This window comes from Falco biarmicus, chromosome 2 (assembly GCF_023638135.1).
Source record: "Falco biarmicus isolate bFalBia1 chromosome 2, bFalBia1.pri, whole genome shotgun sequence".
NCBI classification, from domain to species: Eukaryota; Metazoa; Chordata; class Aves; order Falconiformes; family Falconidae; genus Falco; species Falco biarmicus.
In genome coordinates, this window is record NC_079289.1 from 34,118,372 (window position 1) to 34,140,178 (window position 21,807).

General features: G+C 36.9%; 1 protein-coding gene across 2 annotated transcripts in view; it reads left to right on the plus strand.

Moving 5' to 3' along the window:
* VWA8 (von Willebrand factor A domain containing 8) overlaps positions 1 to 21,807 on the plus strand; it is a 185,933-nt gene that overhangs the window by 126,109 nt on the left and 38,017 nt on the right. For both annotated transcript variants that reach the window (XM_056329815.1, XM_056329816.1), the window contains exons 30-37: positions 333 to 449; positions 929 to 993; positions 1,093 to 1,218; positions 1,862 to 1,971; positions 3,964 to 4,118; positions 5,838 to 6,039; positions 11,794 to 11,875; positions 13,806 to 14,010. In XM_056329815.1, coding sequence (XP_056185790.1) covers positions 333 to 449; positions 929 to 993; positions 1,093 to 1,218; positions 1,862 to 1,971; positions 3,964 to 4,118; positions 5,838 to 6,039; positions 11,794 to 11,875; positions 13,806 to 14,010 — 1,062 coding nt within the window. The remainder of the gene's footprint in view (positions 1 to 332; positions 450 to 928; positions 994 to 1,092; positions 1,219 to 1,861; positions 1,972 to 3,963; positions 4,119 to 5,837; positions 6,040 to 11,793; positions 11,876 to 13,805; positions 14,011 to 21,807) is intronic.

Sequence of the window (21,807 nt, forward strand, 5' to 3'; positions counted from 1 at the left end):
AATATTTTAGTGACTTGACAGAATAAAACTGGTATGTCTCTCACCTGAAGCTGACTAGAACTTGTCATACTAGCCTAATTCCTAAAGTTTCTGCAGAAGTGAAAAACTGGAATATCATTCCAGCCCTTTTTGCATGTACTTAACCTCTGCAATTAAATTTCTCCATGAACTCTGAAATGAACCAAGAAGGTTCAGCCCATGTTCTCCAACAAAATCTGGATCATCTTTTCAAGATATCCAAAGTTGCTAGAGTTGCAAAAGTGCTTCCGATAGATTTGTTGTATTCTCTTAAATGGGCTTGAGATATACATGGGTCTGCTTTTCATTTACAGAGCAATGTTGTGCTGTTGCTGGATACAAACAATGGTGCCCTTCGCCGACTTTTGCTCTTACCAAATGCTCAGGAGTCTCCTAAGAGAACATCTTGGTGGAGCAGCAAAGAAGAGATGGTGAGGAATAGTACCTGCCTCTATTATACTACGTAGTTTTTTTAAATCAAAGCTCAATATTGGAAGAACTGTCCCAGGATTGTTTATCTTTCTGTTTTTACAGCCTAAGCAGTTGCTTACTCTTGTATATGTTTAAATGCTGTACACATAAAATAGCATTGTTATGGAATAGTGATACAAAAAATATAAATAAGTTGCATTGTCTGAGGTTACATATCCTTAAATATCCCTTTATTGAGCTAGAACTGGAAATAACTGAACATTTTGTTACAAGGGATTATGTCCAAAATAATGAACTCAATTGTGATGCGATTATATGACTTTGGGACAAGGCAGGCTAGATAACATTTTGAGAGGTAATTAATATCATGGATTATTCTAAATAAAGGGAAAATGTAGTACGTTTTCAGGGGAGACAGGAAACTCACTGGGACGAGTCTAACAAACACTAATTGCTGTTATGACATATTTTTATACAGAGCGACTACAAAATGTGCAGAGAGTTTTCACACAAAAACTGGCTGGTGTTCTACAAAGAAGCAGGGTGAGAGTAAAATATATCTTTGTATTATATTGATTTGTAACAGAACTCCTGGTATACATCCCTATCTGATTATTCTTTTCTTGGCTTCCAATTTTACAGAAACAGCCTTATTGTACTGGATGTATTAGAGGGTCAAACTCATACCATCTTGCTTCCGATCAATCTGAAATCTGTTTTCCTGGTGGCTGAAGACCGGTGGCTCTTGGTGGAAAATGAAACAAATCAGTTAGTTAAGCTTAGTTTTTTTGATGGGATTATTTCTTTTTCATGTCGTCTTTATGTTCAAGAGTTTCGCTCCTGGTCTCAGAGTAGGGGTTTTTTTTCGGTTTGTGAGACTGGCTAAACTTAAACAGTTGGTGTTTAAGGTGCAGATTGGCGCTGGTGGAAATACAGGTGGGCTTTCAGAGTAGGAAATGAGAAGGGTATGCCAGCCTAAGTTAATGCCTCTGAAAATCTAGACTAGCTTTGACTAGCATGTTAATACTGTTTTTACTGAGGTGGTATTGATCTTTAGAAATTAGAATGTTGGTGGACCTAGCTTTGGCAATACAGCCATATCATCCAGAGTTAATTCCTCCTTGCTTTACTTTCATTGGCATGTGAAAGACATATTACTTTGCTGTCATATTTTTATGAATGCACAGCAAGTGGAAGTGTGTAAATAGTTACCAGAAGACATATCTGCCACTTTCTGGCTTACCCTTTCCTATCTCACAGATGTCTGGTAAATCGTATCTAGTTTTAGCAAAAGGTGTTGATAACCTTGTTTATATAAATGTAGAATGTTTTCACTATTTCAGAAGATAAAAATCTTTGTTTAGAGTTACAAGCTTAATTAGGAATTACTATAAATGTTTATCCTTTACAGGAAATTTCTTTTAACCAAGTGTGCCCATATGGAAGCTGAAGACAGTGAGGTTTGCCAGCTGTATGCATTGAGTGAAGAGCCAGCTGATACGGGGTTTGGCTTAACAACGGGTATTGAATGCAAGCTTGGCTTGTGTTTTTTTGTTTTTTGTTTTAATCATTTCTGTGTTTGCAGATGCACAAACAAGGCTCTTTTACTTTAAAGGTCTGGGTAACCTTCTCTCTGATTCTCTTTTTGTCCTCCCCTTATCATGTCTGGTTAATAATAACTTTTCACAAAGCAAGCCAAATTCCATGCTCAAATTTCAGGTTGTTTGAATAAAGCATCTTTGTTTCATTGTGGCTTTTAAGACCCTCAGTCCTGAACTTTCAGGAAACATACAAGCATACAGAATGGAAAAGGAAACAAGACAACTAGGCAGGGATTAGAGCATAGCAATAGAAGGGACCAAACACATTGATGAGTCCAATCTGTATCCTTTTGCAGGTCTGTTGTTCACACTCAGCTAAGCTAGAAGACATTTCCCACTAGTTATAAAAATACAAAGACATGTTCTGTTAAAATAGAACAGAAGTCAGAGTTTCTGAAGTTCTGCAGATAGTGTGCAGGATGCCATTGAGGCCATCACACCTGTGTTAAAAGATAGGGAGATTTTTTTCAGTACAATTCCCAGATGGTGCTAGGCATTGAGGCATGTCTTAGCTACAGAAGAAGGCAGACCTCTCCAATGGACATCATTCTGTCTGGTAAGATCTGCCTATCTTCAGATTTTCAACCCTGAGCATTTGATCACGGTGCACAAAATCTTTAGCCTTTCTGGTTTAATAACACTGGAAGTACATGTGCATCCCACATAACAGTTTATAGGCTTTGGCCTATCTCCAGTGTGTCTCGGAGAGAGAGGGAAAAAACAGAGAAGCTAATTTATATGTGTTAAAGGGGGAAAAAGTTTCATCCTGGTCCTTGTGTCTAGCATAAATATGAAGAATGAGATTAACATAGTGTAAACATGATACAAGCAAATGTTATTGACAGATAACAAATATGGCTTACTTTATACAAACAGCAACAAACTGGATACCAAAAACTCTAACCACTGATATAAATATCTAGGATCCTTTTCATCTCTTGTACAGTTTACTCTATCAACTTATCAGGCTCCATCAGAGCACAGTAGTTTCCTTCCTCTTACTACCTTATTTAGAAACCATTATAGAGTATCATTCCTCAGATGGGTACTAACATTATTATAATTTCCAATCTCGAAGTATTTGTGGACAGTTTATTGCTGCATGCTTTTTGTGCTATTTTTATCCTTTGTTATCTTTTCTCTCCCAATCTAAAAATCTATCATATCCCCTCTCCACTTTTTTTCCAAATCATCCAGCAAACCCCAAATGTAACTTCTTCAGCCTTTTCTCATTCTTTGAGGCAGAACCCATGGCAGAACTAAGAAAAGGTAGACCACTGTGGGTTTGCCGCTGACCCAAACCAGTAGCCCATTTATCCTTTGAGGGAGAAAATGTTTTCTGCTGCCAGTGTACGCCGCAAAACTAGAGACAACAGGTTCTGACTGTGTTGATAATTTGAGGCAAGGTAAAGGGCTGTTGCAGTTGCACAGAATAACATTTAGTTTTCCTTAGCTTAATGAAAAAGAAAATTAGACCATTGTTTACCAAAAATGTACAAACAACATTATTTAAATTGCAAAGACAGCGAGACAGCTACCAAGAAATGTCACATTGACACTTAACCTGTGCAAACCCACATTTTGCCTTTTTGTGCATTTGCGTTATAACAATCTTCAATGAGATCACATGCTGTTCTATTCCATAGGTTTCCTGCCTCATTTGCACAGTGGAGGGCAAAATTAAGTGGTATAAGCAACTGCAGAGCTAACATTTCCTGATTTTTAGTACTTAATTTCACAAAAATAACATTCCTGGCTTCTTTTCTGGTTATAGTGCACTATAAGCAAATCTTAGTAATTTTATGCTCAAAGTAATAGCAGTGATCAGTGCTCAGCACTTTCACAGTTAATATTGTTTCCTATTGCACATCTGGATTTAATGACTTTCATTTTGTTTAATTTCCCTGTTTAGCATCAGAACTGTGTGTGCCGCATGCAGTTTCAAGTGACCAGCTATCTTCAGAAAGCCTCAGTGCAGCTGTGGGACAAAAGATCAGCTCCCCCAACAGGATTTTCTCAGATGAACATAATTATGCTACTGTTGTTATTGGTTTCCCAGACCTCTTGGTAAATACTCAGCATTATTACACAATGAAGTAATATGATCTCATTTATTCTGTAACCAGTTAGGTTCCTGTTAACTAAATGATATGGTAAAAGAAGGGAATGACAGTAAATGACAAATTCATGTAGTGTACACTGTTTGGTAAGGCAGTCTAATCTAGGGGGATTTCAGTGGAGTTTGAAGTAATAAGAAACTGGACAATATAATGTCTAGCACAGGCAAAATTCTTTGTAGATAAGTTCTAAATAGTGCTGGTTGGAGGAATATTTTCTAAATCATGTGGGTTTATAAGTATCTACTTAAATATAACCGACAAAAAGGGCACCAGTATCATTTTGGACCGTTCAGTGTGAACATCTAGCAGCAGCTAGCAGATACAGAACATGGCAACAAAACTATGCAGCCCCTTCACTATTTAATAATGTAGTTAAGTGTAAATACTGCATGTAATTGTGCTCACTGCTGTGACACAATTAGAAAAGGACCAGAAAGAAAGTGAAACTTAACAGTGTAATGATTAAGGCGGTTGCAAGGAATGGAGGTAAACACAGGGAAAATAAAAGCAGTGTTTAATTCTTTGTATTTATTTATATTTACTACCTAGTGATACATAAAAAGGGTGGTGTTTATGGAATAAATTCTGTATCATGTTCCCATAATAAATTGGGGCAAATTAGAAGATTTAACTGTTAACAGGCATTAATTTTGGGAAAATCAAATGATTGAAGAAAACACTCCAAAATCCAAAATTATTCAAAACCACGTTTTTGTCAGTAAGACATTCCCTGTCTTTGGAATTAGCTTTTGAGTTTATTTTGATTTGGATTTATACTACCAGATTGATTATACTAGCTCTTCATATTATTTATAATAGATGTGAGTTTATTGCTGGAAAAGCGAGGTAGCCTAGGGGAGTGAGTACTGAAGATGCTACACACTTCAATACCAACACTGGTAACGCTGGTGAGGAAGCATTTTGCTCTCACTGATTGAGACTGGGCCCTGTCTTTCCTTATATATGGTTTTAAATGTCCACCTGAATGTCAAAGAGGGAGTGCTAAAGGTGAACGTGGAGGTGGTGGGACAAAACTTCAGATTCAACGTTTAGTGTTAAATGGTGTAGGTGTTCAGTATGAACAAGGTATCTAAGCTCTTAGAATAGCAATGCTCAGCTGACCAAACCTAAAGGCCTTCTTCAAGATCAGGTGACTTATTCTCTAGGCTCAACTGGCTATAGCGGGAGATGGAGCACCTGGTTCACATGTGGACACCTACATTTATGTTTCTGAACCTGGAGCCAAATCCCAACCTTAATGCCTAGCTTTGAATTTGTTACTGAAATACCTGTTTGCATTTATCTACAGTAGTGGAAACTTAGACTATGGTAATAGTTTCTTACATAGCTTGATTCCAGATTAGGTTATTTCAATGCTTTCTATTCCTGGTTCAACGTGAAAAAAAATTTTTCATTCAACTTCATATCTTCAGAGAGTCTCATTTCCTAAAACTTGTTTAGGTAGTCTATGTTTTTTTCACTATTCTAGGAGGTTTTAATCATAAAATAATCCAGGTCTTTTCCTTGTTGTGTGGTCACATGTGAAGTAACCACAGTAGCTACATTTGATTTGAAATTAGAAAAGAAGTGGAACTTATCAAGAAACGTTTGTTTTTTGGCTCAATAATAGTAACATTTTGTTCAGTAGACTCCTTCTCTCTTGTAGTCTCCTAGTGAAGTGTATAGCTGGAAAAGAAACGCCTCTCTGAGTCACAAACGTGCTTCTCCTTCTGATCCATTTTATTATGGAGGCCGGAGGAAAACAGGAGCTGCAAAACAAACCAATTGTATAACTTTATTGGCTTCTAATCAAATAGTCAGAATTTTAGCACCTGGAGATGTGCCTTTGAAAGACATTTACCCAAAAGGTAAGAGGTTCATATGCTTGTGCTGCAACAACTTTACACACTTGTTTTTGTTTTGTAAACAGCAATCACTTATGATTTTTTTCAAAATGTTTTTAAAGAATCACAAAGCAAGCATTTGAGGAGGAATGAGAATATTTGCACTCATTTTTAAAATTAATTTGGATCTTACTAACACGCTGAATTATACTTCTGACGAATTAGTAGGCTGCTTACCCTGAATATCCCAGTAGATGGGATCTCCCTCAGTCTGCACTGGGAACCAGCTACAGGAATATGATCATTCCAGTTCTGCGTTTGGCTTTCACCAGTGTTTCCAACCTCTGCTCAGTGCCACAGAGACACACAGTGATAAGAAGACCCTGTTGTCTGTCTAGCTCAGTATTCTGTCTCTAGCAGAACCAACAGGAGAGTTTATTTCGGGAATGAATGTCAGCCTGGCCACTTCTGTCTTTTTCCCTGTCATACTTCCTCAATATTTGCAGGTTTTTTGCTAGAGATGTTGCAAGGGACATACCTGCCTTGGGGGTCAACCTGCCTTAGGCTGTCCAACCCCTTTTACGGACCTTTTGTCCACAAGTTTTTCTGGTTCCTCTTTGAACTTATGTGTCTCCACAGCAAGTTCACAAGTTCACTACTCTGTGATCAACTGATCTTCTACCAGATTTATCAAGTGCCCTTCATTCTGGCATTGCAGGGTTGAGTGAATAACAGTTCTGCATTCACCTTAACCATCACTTTCATGACTTTGTAAACTTCAGTCACATCTGCCCTCTCTCCAAACTGAAGAGACCCAGGCTTTATAGTTGTTCCCTTGTCCAAGAGAATGTTGCCTGAGCAACGTTCACATACAGCAAAACCATCCTCCACTTGTACACTACTAAAGCAGGTACAGACTACAGACCTTCAGACTTTTTTGTGCCACCATGCCAAGCTTTCTGTTATCTTTGTATCTTTAGCTTCTTCAGCCAATAACTAAAAATATACCAATTAGTGCTAAATACAACATTTGTGAGTTTTGCATTTAATTACCTCTAGAAATCTCCAAGGAAAGTTCACTATCAAAAAGAGAAAACACCCAAAATATTTCTATATGAGAAAATAGCTGGGTTTTTTAATTCATCAGCACAAGAAGCTATTCCTGATTTGTTCTGTATGTGAACTCTCCATCCCAAAATAAATGCTGTATTCCAAATTAATTGACTTTTACAAAATAAATGATCTAATCTGTCTGCCCTCATTTAACACAGATTAACTTCTTTGTGTAGAGAAACCCTTTTATTTATTACTAAAAGGATAAAACATTTACTTAACTAAAAAAGCAAATCAAAGATATAAACAGGGTAGAAAACTGAAGTTACCTACATTTATAAAGAAAAGGTTAGTTTTTAAAAAGGTTAAACTTAATAAAACAGAGTTAGCATGATGATCTTCAGAACTAATTATACCACTTCAGGCTGTAATCTTCTCATACTTTATAAACTGCTGAAGGGTCAGATTGGGTCATCTTTTAGGCCTTCACAGTAAAAATAAAACCCGACTCTGAAGTGGATGGTAAAAAATTCAGAAGGTAGATCTTCTGAGCTTTCATTAAAATTAGTTTACAAATTTAGGAGTGAAGGAAGGATACAGTGCTTCCAAATGATACCTAAAATTAAGATCTTGACAGTTGTTTCTAAAAGTCTTTTGGGTTGCTGTGGTGTAGAACACTTTATAATGCTAGATTAATAAAATTAAAAACCAGGGAACATTCCTCATGAATCCTGGATACCAGTGACCTAAGCGAGTTATCTCTCTGAGAATTGGCTTCTATCTGACCGAGCAATTTAATTTGTATCTGTTGTTATATCTGAACAAGATACTAACTTTTTTTTCCCTCGACTATGGTGAAATATATTCATGAGTAGTGATTGATAGCATTAAATTTGTAGCAAATTTTATGAGGTATACTTTCTTCAGTGCTTTATAGCCATTTAAGTTAAAAGATTTAAGGCCTTGAAGAACATTTTCATTTTTCTTTTCTAAGTGACATTTTAATTTATGAATTACCAGATTTGTCCTTAGCTGAATCATATTTAATATGACCTTACTGATACAATTAAATTGGACCTGAGCAAGACTCTAGGTTTTCTATTCTGTAGCCTTTTTTTCAAGACTGCAGACATTTCCATTTCTCAGTTAATGGCCAGTTTTTCTAGTGGAGGAGGAGCTAGGAGTGGATTTCTACAGAGACCTGTGCTACTCAGCATGGTCATGAAAAAAAATGGAAAAATGAATGAACAGTGAGGTGACAGTGTTTGGTGATGATACTGGTTATTATTCACAGTAGAAAGGTTTCACCGTGAAGGATTACAGGACTATAGTGCTGACTGCAATAGAAATGGCAGATGAAAATCAGTATGGATGAATATAATGTACATGAAGGAAGAAAGAAAGAGTCCTAATTCTACATCTAAAATGATGAGGCTGATCAGTACATCTCAGCAGCATGACTTTGCTGTTATGATAGATAGTTTCTTTAAAGTATCAGTTCAAAGCTCAGTAGCAGTCAAAAAAAGAGGGAAGACCAGGGAACATCTTTGTGCTGTTATGTAAATCCGTGTGTCTTTAACACTGTAATTTTGGTCTTCTGTCTCAAGCGGGGAGAAGGCTGAACTGGGAGAAGTTCAGAAAAGGGCAACAAGGATGAGCAAGATTACATCAGCTAGTCTCCTGCGTGTGGAGACAAGATGAGGACAGGGGCATATGGTGGAATTCTACAAGAACATGTATGGCGTGGAAAACCCAGCAATTTTATACTTGGTACCAGAGTTTGGGGGCAGCTAATAAAGCTATTAGGAACTTCATCAAAACAAACAAGAGGTGGTTCTTCACAGAGAAGGGAACTGACCTGTGAAACTGCTTCCCAAAGGATGTTGTGAATGCTGAACATGGATCCAAAGGAAAACTGGAGAAACTCATGGAAAGTTACTAAATGCTTCCCTATTACAGCCCTCTCTGCTGGGCTATTGTTTCTTCAGGACTTTGCCTCTCAGTCTCACTAATTGACAGAAAATTTAATGCACATTTAACTGCTACTATGTAGCTGCTTATCCCTTGGAGATTCACTGTTGCTTATTCGTGATTGTGCTGCGTAATTCATGGGGGCATTTGGATGTTTAGTGATTTGTCTGTGCTGTTGTTTCTGCACTGGAAACCTGTAGTTACCTAAAAGAGTTGTATAAGGCTTCATTCATAAGTCTTTGTATCCTTTCCTGGGAGATGGTGCAGTGAAGCAAAGGCATCGTTTTACATAAAATCGAGTATGTGGCAGTCCCTTGAAGTTGTTGCACTAATGTCTTATAGTGCCTTCCAGACATTGTTTTATATTTTTGCTTTGGTTTGCCTATCTGTCAGGCTTTCTTTGTTGTCTTCATGGACAACTGGTCAGTTCTGGCACACAGCCTTCCATTTCTATTAATAATTCATCATACTCAGCCAAACTCTAGCGTACTTCAATATGTATTACCAAAACTGTTCCAGGAGCAACAAGCAAAGAAATAATTTCCTTTATGTTTTATTGGACCTGTAAACTAGGATAATAGTTGTGTTTGAAAAGAAACTGTAACAAGTAGTAATTTCCCTAAAGACTGCCAGATAGATGTATGGCCACAAAATATAAGCTTAGAGAAGAGATAACAGCAGAATCAAAAAAAAATCAAAGCCATAGAAATGAGGGCTACTTGAGAGCAAATATTTACTTGGATTCTCAGTGCTTTCTATATAGGAATATAAAATAACAGTCTATTACTGAGTGTGTATCTCTGTTAGTGTGACAGTAACTGGAACAACATGTAGTGTAACACAGTTACAGGAATAACCTCAACACATCATCTGGTCCAGCTATTTATATAGGGACAGGATGACACATGTTTAGACTCTTCTTAACTGATGTTTGTCAAACAATTGGCCTGTTGCAATGCTTCAGTCTCCTTGTATAAGAAAAGCTTTTCCTAGTATCCAGTTTTTTTGCTGTAAATAAAACTAAATACTTTTTCACCTTCACTCAGTCAGGATAATACTGTTCTCTTTATAAAGATTTTTTTTTTATTATGGGATGTGTTTTTTTCAAAAAAAAAGTATATTTTTAGACAAATAAGTTAATTCCATACATTTGTCCTTCTAGCCCATCTGTTCTAACCTGTTTGTCAGCCTCAGGACTGTCTCATGTGTCTGTATTTTCCTTAAAGTTTCATGTCTAGAGCTGCACATAGCTATTCTTCTTCGTCAGGCTTTGGCAAAAGAGGAACAAACTGCACTTGTTTAGGTCTGACAATCATGTTTCATCATTAAGATTCTTGGCTGCAGTTCAGGGGCCTGGCCGGTTGTTCCTGTGTTGCATTTATAAACATTTGGTTACCTTTTCTTCAGCTTCCTACTCTGCAATCCTTTGTCTTTTTAGAATTTAGTTTGGTTGATTAGTGCTCTCTCTCTAATTCGTTAATTTTTAATTCTTATCTCACAGTTCACTCCTTCCAGTTCAGTATCAGCTCTGTGTTCTAGATCTTCGTGAGAATTTTTAATGTGTGTCTTGTTCTCCATTACTACCATGAGAGAGAGAGCACATCTGAAAACAGTAACAAAATCTAGGCAAAACAAAAATTGCTCTGTGGCCCACAAACCTGCATTTTTCCAGACTTTTTTTCTGATTTCCAGTGGGTTTGATATTTCCATTTTTATGAAGATGAGTAAAGTCAACAGATGATGTAGATGTACAGACTATAGATACATAAATACAGTAGATATGCATAAAGTGCTGTTGTGGGTTATTCTTTATACTCATTTGAATATTAGATCCTTTTATACTGCTGACCTTAGTGGTGTTTTCTGTGTGTGCTGTATGGAAGCATCAACACTTCTGCAGGTAACATCAGGTTCTCCTTCATTTCAAGGAGGTGAAAGATACATTGTTTCAGAAGGAAATCTAGACTTGCTTTCATCTTCTGACAATAATATTTTGTACCCATACTGTGCAGTGTAATTCGGTCATCTGGTTTCTTTTCTGAAAAACTTAAATTCCTCAATTGATTTCAGGCAGATGAAAGCCAGCTCCTTCCTGGAAGCCACTTCTGAGCCCAGGCAGACTGTACTCATGTTGGCAAAAGCCAATGTGGGCACACACACAGAGATTTATTTCTGTGGGAGGGACCATAGTATTAGCTGTATTCATTAAACTGTCTGTAAACAGACTATTAAATGTCTGATAGTCTAGGGCTATTTAAAATTCAGTTCTAAAGTCTTTGCATGCTGAGATCTACCTGCAAAAAGTGGTTCAATTTAAGGCAACAACATTTAGGTTAATATTACTGAGAAATTTTCAAGTGGGAATCATCAGCACAATGTTTTGAAATGTTCCTCAGTATGCTTTTAAAGCCAGATATACAGCTGATATTATCTTCAGTAACAGATAAAAGCAGTGAGTTAGGGATTGCAGTAATGCCTGGTTAGTGCTTTTGTGAGTAGGGCTATGTTTGTGTGTAATTTTGACATTTGCTTTACAAATACATTGTTCTTTTATAATTTTGCCTGTCTGATTGCTCCCTGTCACAATAGTAAAACAATTCCGTATTTGCAAGTTATACTCCTGTGTTGAATGTGAAAGCTTATCATTTTCTGACAGGTACTGTATAATGAAATATTTAAATTTAATCTGCTAAATGCAAATGCAGTAACCAGTTAATCATGCAGCAGGAAAATAACATGTTTGTTTATTTTCAGATGTCACTCCTCCACAAGCTGCTGGATACTTGGAAGTAACAGATCTTAACTCGAAGAAAATCAAATACATTGCTATTCCTAGGTAACTGATTTTATTGATTAGAGCAGCTAGCCTCTGTCTTACAGGAAGAGCAAAGAGAATTAAGTGTGTATTATTACTTCAGGATAAGCAAATATTTCTTCAATGTGGAAAGTAAGAATATTTCATACCTAGTGTGTAAAATTCTGTAACACCTGCAGCATATTTTTGTCAGTATTTTTTATGTGTTTACTAGGCAATACCAATGAAAATGTAGCAATTAATTGATAAATATGAATGGTAGCTTTATCTTCTGATTTTCATTCCCTTTGCTGTTTCCCCCTCTTCACCCACTTTATCCTCTGCCCTGTTTCATTTTGTTTTGCTGTCTTTATTTTCCTTTTTCTCTATCATTGGGGTCTAACAAAGACAGGCAGAATGATCCAGTGCTAGGTGTTAGGAAACCAGGAATCAAGTTCTGGTCCAGTATAAAGTTCATCTTGAAAGTAACTTAAGCTTCTCTATGTTCTGGTTCTCCCTTTAGAAAATATGCATTCCCTTACAGGTATCTTTCATGATACGCAAGTATCTTGTATGATACATCAAAATAGCCACACTGTGTGGCTTCTGTTTTACATCTTAACATCTGTCTATCACCGTTGCAGAGCATATTTGCAAATGGTTTATGATACAAATATATTTTGGTTACAAATTGTCATTTTCCACTGCAATAATAATAAAGGGGTTTGTTTTAAATTGCAGTCTCTCAACTTTGCATGTTTAAGTAGCACATGTATGAAACCCACACATCAGGAATTTTATACGTTTTTTCAAAAATTCTATTCATTTGATGTTGGGTTTGATAATATTAATTGATCCTCAAATTAATTCATTAATAATCTGAAATTTTTTAATTGATAATTAGTTTTGGACTGTTCACCATTTTATAATTGATCCATTGGCCTACATCTTACACAACTGTTCAAAAATGTGCAGCATTAACACAGAAATAGTAGGGAATCACACTTTATTTTAGACTAGGATTTTTACAAAAATTACAAAGCCAAACGTCAACATCATGACCCTTAACCTAATATGAGCATTTAAGCTATTTATGGCAAATCTGAGCAGAAGCCCAGATTTTAAAACATACTTCACTAAGAACTGATAAATAAAGTGACTTTTCACACATCTGAATAGTTCTATGCTAAAAGCTAACAAACTTTCCTCCTTCTGGCATATTTAGCCTGGTCAAATGCTAAGATAACTCTTCTTCAGTTGAATTAGTATGTGGCAATTTCAGTCATAGGTAAAGGCATAGAAGTTTATTAATAGTAGCGTTAGTGCAAGTAGCAAGTCATTATGCATGTAATTAACAATACTAAAAAAATGCAAAGAATCTTTCCTACTTTATCTACATTTCCTTTCCTATTATGTAGTTATTAGGCCCTCTGTTTCAGCAGTAAATTTTTGTCTGCAAGTTGACTGTTTAAAACAGTGCTAAGATTCCCTGTGCATAAAGCTGTGCCATCTTTAAATATGTGTTTAAATCTTCATTTTTTAAATTAAAGTACTAGAGAAAAGTGTTACTTCAAGTTGATGGAAGGTATTTTCCTCAGTGCCCAGGTCATGTTCTCTCCTACTTCTTTTGTAGTTTTATATCTTTCTGTAACGCATTTGTAAATTTTTTATATTCTTTATAGTTTTTTGTAAAGACTGACTACTTTCAGATAGATGAGATATAGCGGTGGTTAGGCAACACATTCCCTTTCAGCCTGGTGTTTTACACTGCTTTTTATACTGACAAGTATCTTTTGGTCATACCCAGTTTCAGTAGGTGGAACGTTTCAGATTAAATAGTGGGTCTGCAAGGCTTAGTTATAGTCTCTCATGGAATGAGGATGTTATTTCATTTGTTGCCTTAACTACATGATTACTCAGCCTCTTTTTGATTGCAGCTTCAATACAAATCACATTAATTTTTGTTTTTCAGATCACAATCTCTCTCTCCATATACATCTTGGCTTTCCAAGATCTCGGATGCTGATGCCCTGTTGGCACCACTGGGCAAAGTAGGTTTGGTTACTGTGGACATGGGAGGTGGTGTGAGGCTGTGGGAGACAGGGCTGGACAGCCTTCAACGGTCACTGCAGGACTGGAGGAACATGATTGGCCAAGAAGATGGTCGTCCAGTGCAGGTAGGAGTTCACAGAGCCGAAGTGGAGAACATTTAATAAAATGAGTTGCAAATGAGTTTTCAGCTGGGAGAGGGGTCAAGGGAGAGCTGTGTTGGAAAACACTGTGAAGTAGAAATATGCCTGCAAGAATTGAATAGATGTCTTCACTGGAAAAAAAAAGGCACAATAGCTAATTAAAAAGCTTATTTGTGACCACTGTAATTATGGTTACTGACAGTCTCTTTGTCTTTGCATTTTTGCCAAATTCCAGTACATTTTAATGCAAATCAATTCTTTATCTCCTACTGTTTTTTAACTGCAACTTTCAAAATGTAGAATAATGAAAGGAATTTTTAAGGAAAGCATGGACTTTTCCAAGTTTAAATACTTGGGAAAAATTATTGTACTTGCACTTCAGAAAAGCAACTTGAAATCTAGGTGGAAGATGCCTTGAATTCACAGTAGTGCCTTTAGGTAATTTTGAAAATTCTCCCAGCTGAGCAGAGTGAAGGGGTTCTCCATACAGCCATGTTCGTTTAGGATGTTTAGGAAGGTACTGAAAATATACAGCATATACATCTATGCTCTGTGTGCATGTATGTATGCATATACAAGTGTAATGTACTGGCTAGTATGTGTGATCACCATTGCAACACAGAGGGAAAATTCAGGACTGTGCAATTGCATCTTTTCATTTCTGTTAGTGATTGGGAGAAGGTATCACTTTACTTGGAAGAACTGGAGTGTGCTTTAGGAGGACTTCTTCACTTTGACTAGGAGGATCCTGTCTCTGTCCATCATTGAAATTATTTCTGTTTCATGAATTTCTGTAACCACTTTCACAGTACATTAGAATGGGAAAACAGAACAAGTCTTTGTTAAATTAGATCTCTCTGTAGTTTTGTTTGCAAGGTGTCCAGCTGTCTCAAGTGTGAATGAGATTTATTAGGCCAAAAACATAGCTACTCTTTACAATTTCTTTTCCCATTCAGAGCTCCCTTTTTACAAGATGTTCTGCAGTTACAGAAACTTGTACAAGAACTGATGTGTTCTTTTTACTGGACCTCAGCAAATGCCTTTCATAGAAGTCATGAGAAAATTAAGCTGTTACCCAGTAGCACATTTGTGTGGATGCTTGTAGCTTTACCAGTGCCATTTTTATTACGACTGCAGTACCACTAGCACCATCTTATGGTCAGCTATAGTCAGTTTACACCAGCTCAGTTTCATTTACTGAGCAAGTTGACTACTATAAATGAAAAGAGCCGGGGGGAAAGTTAGAGCTTTACTTGTTTTAATAGTCGGGTTTCCTTCTTTTTTTTTTTTTTAATTGATAACTTGTACTTTTATTCAACAGAATTACTGCACTGTCAGTCATAATCAACTAAATATTAGAGAATACTGGCTTGGAAAGTAAACATCATTAGAAAATTTTAAAGTCATTTAAGCAGCAATGTCAAGTAACCATTTTTAAAAAAGGGTAAGAGGTTTTCCCACAGTCACAAAGCAGTTTTCAAGATCTGTTGTAGAATTTCTCTCTCCTGACAGCCTGCCTTTCTGATTAGTAAGCACATTCCAGGGTAAAGTCTTCTTAGAATATCTGTCTTTTTTCCTCTTTCAACACAGGGTATTTAGCTCAAGTCAGTGGTTTGTCAGAACTCAAAATGCCGTACTGTTTGATTTGAGCTAAAGGCCTCAAACAAAGCTTCCTATGTGATCTTCTGATGCGTGATTGTTGCTAACTTCTGTTTCTCTAAACTGCATGCTTTGCTTTAAATGGAAGGATAATGAGACCTAAGAAACTTTGTTTACAAAGGCATTACAGAGCAATAAATTAAGTATTTTATTTTATTTTATATACATCTCCAATAAGATAATAGATGCGTAGTTGCTGTGTAGACTACACTTTGCTATTTGGAGATGAAGGCCTTCATCTTTCCTACTTAACTCAATTTTTCAGTGGACCTAAACATAAAAGCAGTACTTTATTGGAATTCATTTCTGGAGATGAAAGGAACCTGTTAGCTTGAAAAAATACTCATGTAGATTCCCTGTGTAAGGTAAGCATAGCAAGAACTCCAGTGTTTTCTGTTCTAGAGACTATTTTGCTAAGAAAGCTACAGCTAAATGTTTCCTAATACCTGTTTTTACAGAATTGGAGATATTTTGCAGCCACATGTTGATCTGTTTATTCAAGTGTATGAAAATCACCTCCTTTTATATGTTTCATGCTCATGTTAAGCATCTTGGAGTCTCATGAGGCATCTCTAATTCCTTGACTAAACCCATCATTCCAAGTCATCTTGTAGCAGAAGCTCACTTAAGAAAACTGTCAGTGTTCCACATACCACTAGAATTCATTCCTCACCCACCCCCAGTTTCCCCTTCCCTAAAACCTGCCATTGGTGCATCCCACTAAGCTACTACAGGCTTAGCAAAGCTTATTAGCTGTTCATCGTGATGTTCTTAGACTAACACAAGACCTATCTAGGTGGCTGGGAACCACTGTTCTGCAAAAGCACACAGAATCTCTCTGCAGCTTCATGATTTTTGAGAGAAAGAAGAATTAAAAGGTTTTCAATATAAATATAGATTCAAAGAACTGGAAACAAATCTTCAACAAGGCTTCTGTTGGAAATGTTGGTACTACCTTCTTTCTAGGGCTGCAGTTTGGCTTTCACACACACATTATATCTCAGAAACCAGCTGGGTGTACATAAGCAATGACACAGAAGAAAACAAACAGCTGTTCCACTTATAATCAATAATTAGCCTTCCTTGATAGAATGTTTTCAAAATAGTCAACACTTGTTTTGAGTTGTTGATATACTCAGCAGAGTTCAAACTACTGAAGTCTTGAGGCTACAAAAGTAGTTTCTGGAAATATGGTTTATGTTTATGTAAGTTTCCATTTATATAGGCAGGTCAGAAATTTTCTTCACTTATTGAAGTTTTAAACTCAAAATATGCCTACAGTATTCTGAAATTATTAAATTGGAGTGCCTAAAGTACAAAATCTAAACAAAATACTGGATTTTCTTAAAGCTATGAACTCTAGTTCCAATCCAGAAATTGTAGAGATTTTTCACTGTTTCATGTTCCTGAGAACAAGGTCACTTCATTATCAAATACCTGAAAAGAATTTGAAAGACAATTGATTTTTAAAATCTTGCCCTAAAAGTTTCATGGCAATAGGCAGACATTAGTAAGATTGTGTTGCTTTTCCCATCAAAGGGTTATTGATAGAAATAGAAAAAACACTGATTACATTGTGTTATGGTTGGGTGGTTGTTTTTCAGTAAATGTTGCTTACTGGTATGTCTCACTTAGATAATGTGCAGTGCTTACATAAAAGTAATTAACAGGTACATCATTTAGAGGTATTTCAATAGATGGTAAAACATTTATCTGTGATTATCAGCAAAACCATTTATTTCTGTGTTCATTCCACTTAATGTTCTCTTGCTACAGACTGTTGCCCAAAATGTTTTATACTATGTAAAGATTATACTCAGAATGTCATTGTTTTCAGAAGTCCCAGGACATACCCAAACCTGTTGAGTGCATGAAAACGTACTTGATCAAAGATTACAAAAGCATTGGCTTGTAATTAATGATAATATATGTATATAAACCTTGAAAATTAATCACAAAATTTTTGGTAAGCTTTGCGTACTCTTGATCTAGACAGTATCACCATGCAAAATGACATCCTAAAGCTGAGGGTAGTCTCTTATTATTTCAGTGCTTAGATTGTCCAAAGAAGTGATCTGACTGATAAAAAAAACCCAAACGTTTTTGGAATGTGACATGTATAAGGGTTTGTTTTGGCAGGTATTTTTTCTGTCTATGTTGTTTGATGTATGTTTGGAACCTGCAGTAGATGGATGTCCTCTTACATGCATGAGATGAGTTTTTGAAATTGCAGTGCTCTGAGTTTGTGGCTATGTGTAAAGGCCTAACGGCATAAAGTGAAGCAGTTGCAACTCTTGATTTCCTATGGACTGTTCTCTCTCATTTTCAGTATAGCAAGCCTTCCTCATAAACATGCAGGTACATAGCTGGAAATGAAATCACAGTTTCATCTAAGTGAAAAGTTAAGCAGAGGAAAAAAAGAAAAAAATGTCTTTCTATTTTTCCGTCTTTCTGATGTAATCCTAAAGCAGGATCACAATCTCTACTGTGTTCTGCAGTACACTGCTTCTTCAGGGTTGGTTATTGCTTACATCTCTTTGGCTGACAACAGAGGCCCACTCAACATAGGTGTTCATAGGTGTGTTTTCTGCAGAAATGTAAAAATCTGAAAATTTTGGCTCAGGTTATATCTGCTGTTAGAGTTCAGGTGGGTTTCTTAAATGATCCAGATTCAGCCAGTATAATATCAAGATCATATACTGTAGGACTAAACAGAGGAAAGATAGAGCAAATGCAAATTGAGTGGGCACCAGCCTTGCTAATACCAGCTGTTTAAAAATAGGTAAAGTACTTGGCATTGATAGGTCAACTACCAGAATTTTCTTCTGCTTCAGGTGGTAAAATTACACCTATACTCACCTATGAGTGTGTGCACCTATGAGTGTGTGTGCTGTATAGAACCTGAATGATAAAACACCTCCATCATCCTACCTCTTTAGTCCCAAGATGGATGGGCAACACTCAGCTTGAAAAATCATGTACTACTTTGAAGGTGGGTCACTCCAAAGAAGTGTGTGAGAGAGACACTGACACCTGCTCAGGGCAGTTTTCTACCCACTGGGTCAACAGCTCAAAACATTTCAGTATCCCATATCACTGAAGACCATTTATATAGTTTATCAGTAATAGTCCACCTCTTGGGGGCAGACTGTTATTTGGACAATTCCTTAATATGAAAGCAAGCCCTTACAGACAAGAAGCAGCCTGGAATTGTTCTCTCCCTTTTTTTCCCCCACTTTGCTTTTTTGGCTTATCCTGATCTGTCTATTTTCCAGCAGAAAGACAACTGAGCAGTTAAGTCACATTAGAGTTCACAGCATCACAAAACTGAGATGGTGGAGTGAATCTAGAAAAAGACGTGAATGAGGAAAAAAAAAAATGCTTGCTTTGCACCAGTGATTTGAACAACAAATGCAGTAGAGACAGTTTGCAGTAGTGTGTACAAATTCATGCAGTACTGGGCCAAATTCTTTCTGTTAGAAGATGTCCTAGAGGCGGACAACTCAGCATGACTTGGATATATTTTGGATATGTTTTGGGCCTTGGCACTGAAATGAGAAATGGATGAAACATATGTAAGAATAGGGAAGGCTTTACATTAAGGGTTTGGGAGATTTCATTCAAGATCTTCTGCCCTGGAAAACTGGCAGAGACAATAGTTTTCTGCCAAAAATGAATGCTTTTATCTTAAATTGTGATTCGTTTCTCAGTAGCGCAAGAAGCATGTTATTTTGGTGTCTGCTGTGACTAGTTAACATTTTACTGATACAGTGTTTCCATCAGGCATGAATCATGGTCACTAGCTAAATGGAGCAGTGAAAAAAAAATTACTCCATCCATCCATAACTGTTTCCATTTACACACCCTTAAACATTTAAGTATGTAATTATTGCAACATCGGGAGCCAGTAAGCTTTATCATTGCTTTCCAAAGGAGGGAACTGAGACATAAGGAGGGCAGGTCACTTGTTTAAGTTCACACTGCACGTCTACACTGCAGTGTCAGAGGTGGGATAAACACAGTATATACCCATAAGGATATATAAACATGCTTTCTACCTGTGTTGCCAAGCTGAGTAGCTTGTATGTCCTTGGCTGCTGTGATCGGTATAAGCATACCTTTGATTGAGCAAAAAATTGCATATAAATGCAGTGCAGCCACCTAAGAAAAATAATGTCCATTCTAGATAGCTTAAAGTTGAAACAGGCTTAGCTAAGTATAGATACATTCAGCAAAACTCAAGAAATACAATAAATACATATTTTTCTCAGATTTAAATGACTGTCTTCGTGGTCTTATAGCAGCACTCAGAAATGCTAACAGAACACATGAATTATTCTATGTCCTGAGAACAGCTAGAAGACATGAACGTATGGTTCATGTCAGTAATGTAAAAAAGCAAATCATATGTGTTATCACCAATAGCTAAAACAATTAAGGGTGTGAGGGTTTGTGTGTCTTAACTGCTCAAATCATCCATGATGCAAGGGCTTTTTGCTAAAAATAGCATTTTGATGAGTTCAGGAGCACTCTGTAGTAGTTCTGTACATTCAGACTTTCTCATGCGATCTATCAGTTAACCTTTAGATCTGATGAAGACAAAGGCAAACGCTAAGTAGCTATTATGGGATGCTAGGTCCATCATTAGACATCTATTTAAAATCCTACCTAGACTGCAAGTAAACACCAAAAATGTCAGATTTATTGTTGAAGCTAGAAGAAGCACAGTCATGTTAGATTAGTTGGGGGGGAGGTGGTGTACATACAAGGTTGTGTGTGTATGTATATATATTTATTCACACACATATATATTTATGTATGTGCACACATGCATGCACATGTTGATACACACACACAAGTGTTCCACAGTGTTTTGCCCAGATGGACGTTGACTCTCTTGAATTAGAATTATGTCAGGAGATGGTCATAACTTTGCAGATGCGCAGTCCCTTAGTCACTGTATTTCATAATGAACAGGAATTGGGGGTGGATTTAGAGGAAGAGATTTTAGAGCAATTTAGGAACAAATCTCAGGATCCCTGTGTTACACATACACTTACCCATGAGAAATGCAACAGTACTTTTCCCTCCTTTTGTCAGGTCCTTGTCTGTAGTCAGGCAGTTAACAGACCTGTTGGCACAAGTCCTGCCCCGTGTCTGGCTTTGGCACCCGAGGTGGTGTATGTTGACACTATGGCACACTGCCCGTAGTGACACCTCAGGCACCTGACTTACCTGGGAGATCCCTACCTTTAGCTCTCTGCAGTCCAGATCTGAATTCCATCTCAATGTGCCAGGCAGCACTTACAGATTTAAGGAAATGGATTCTTGGAAGTAGAAGGGGGTTTGCTTTATGCCTCTTTCTATTATTTAGGCTGAGACCAGAAAATCTGTAGTTGTTTGATTCTCTGCTGTCTTTGGGTGATGATCATCTTACTCCCTTCCTTGAACAGTCTCATTTATTCCGTTTGTATTCCACTCAACTAATCATGCAGAACTCTACATGAATTATTCACCCTTGAAGTTCATTAATATTTTTGGGTTTATTGAGTACATTCTTTTTTTCTTTTGATTTTCTGAATCTGCATTTTGTACTTGAAAGTTTAGGGTAATGCAAGTCATCTGACAAAATTAATGGATTAGGCTGGATGTTTATCTGAAGAATAATGGATTCAGAAGTTTCAGTGATCCCAGCTTGTTTATTTGCTGCCTGGGATCTACTTTATACTGACAACATTGAATATTTTTTTCCTAACATTCTAACCAAAGTTCAGCCTTTTCCTGATGTTAAGGCTGAGCTGGGCAAAGATGCAGTTCTTGAGTCGAGATGAAAGCGTGATCTTTAGAAAGAGCGGCTTCCCACCACCTCCCCATGGTCTGTATTTTCTCCTTTAGCCCAGGTGGTTTTTCTGCCCACATGAGGGCATCAGTGAGCCAATAACAGTGATTTTGCTCCTCTTAACTACTGTCGGTGCTAAATATATATGCAAAATATATATGAAAATATATATGAAAAATATATACCCCGTGAAAAATATATATGCAGTGGAGACGTTTTGTAAGTTTGGAATAACCATGTGATAGCATTCTGCAGTCCTGCACGAGATCCTGAAAAACTCAAAA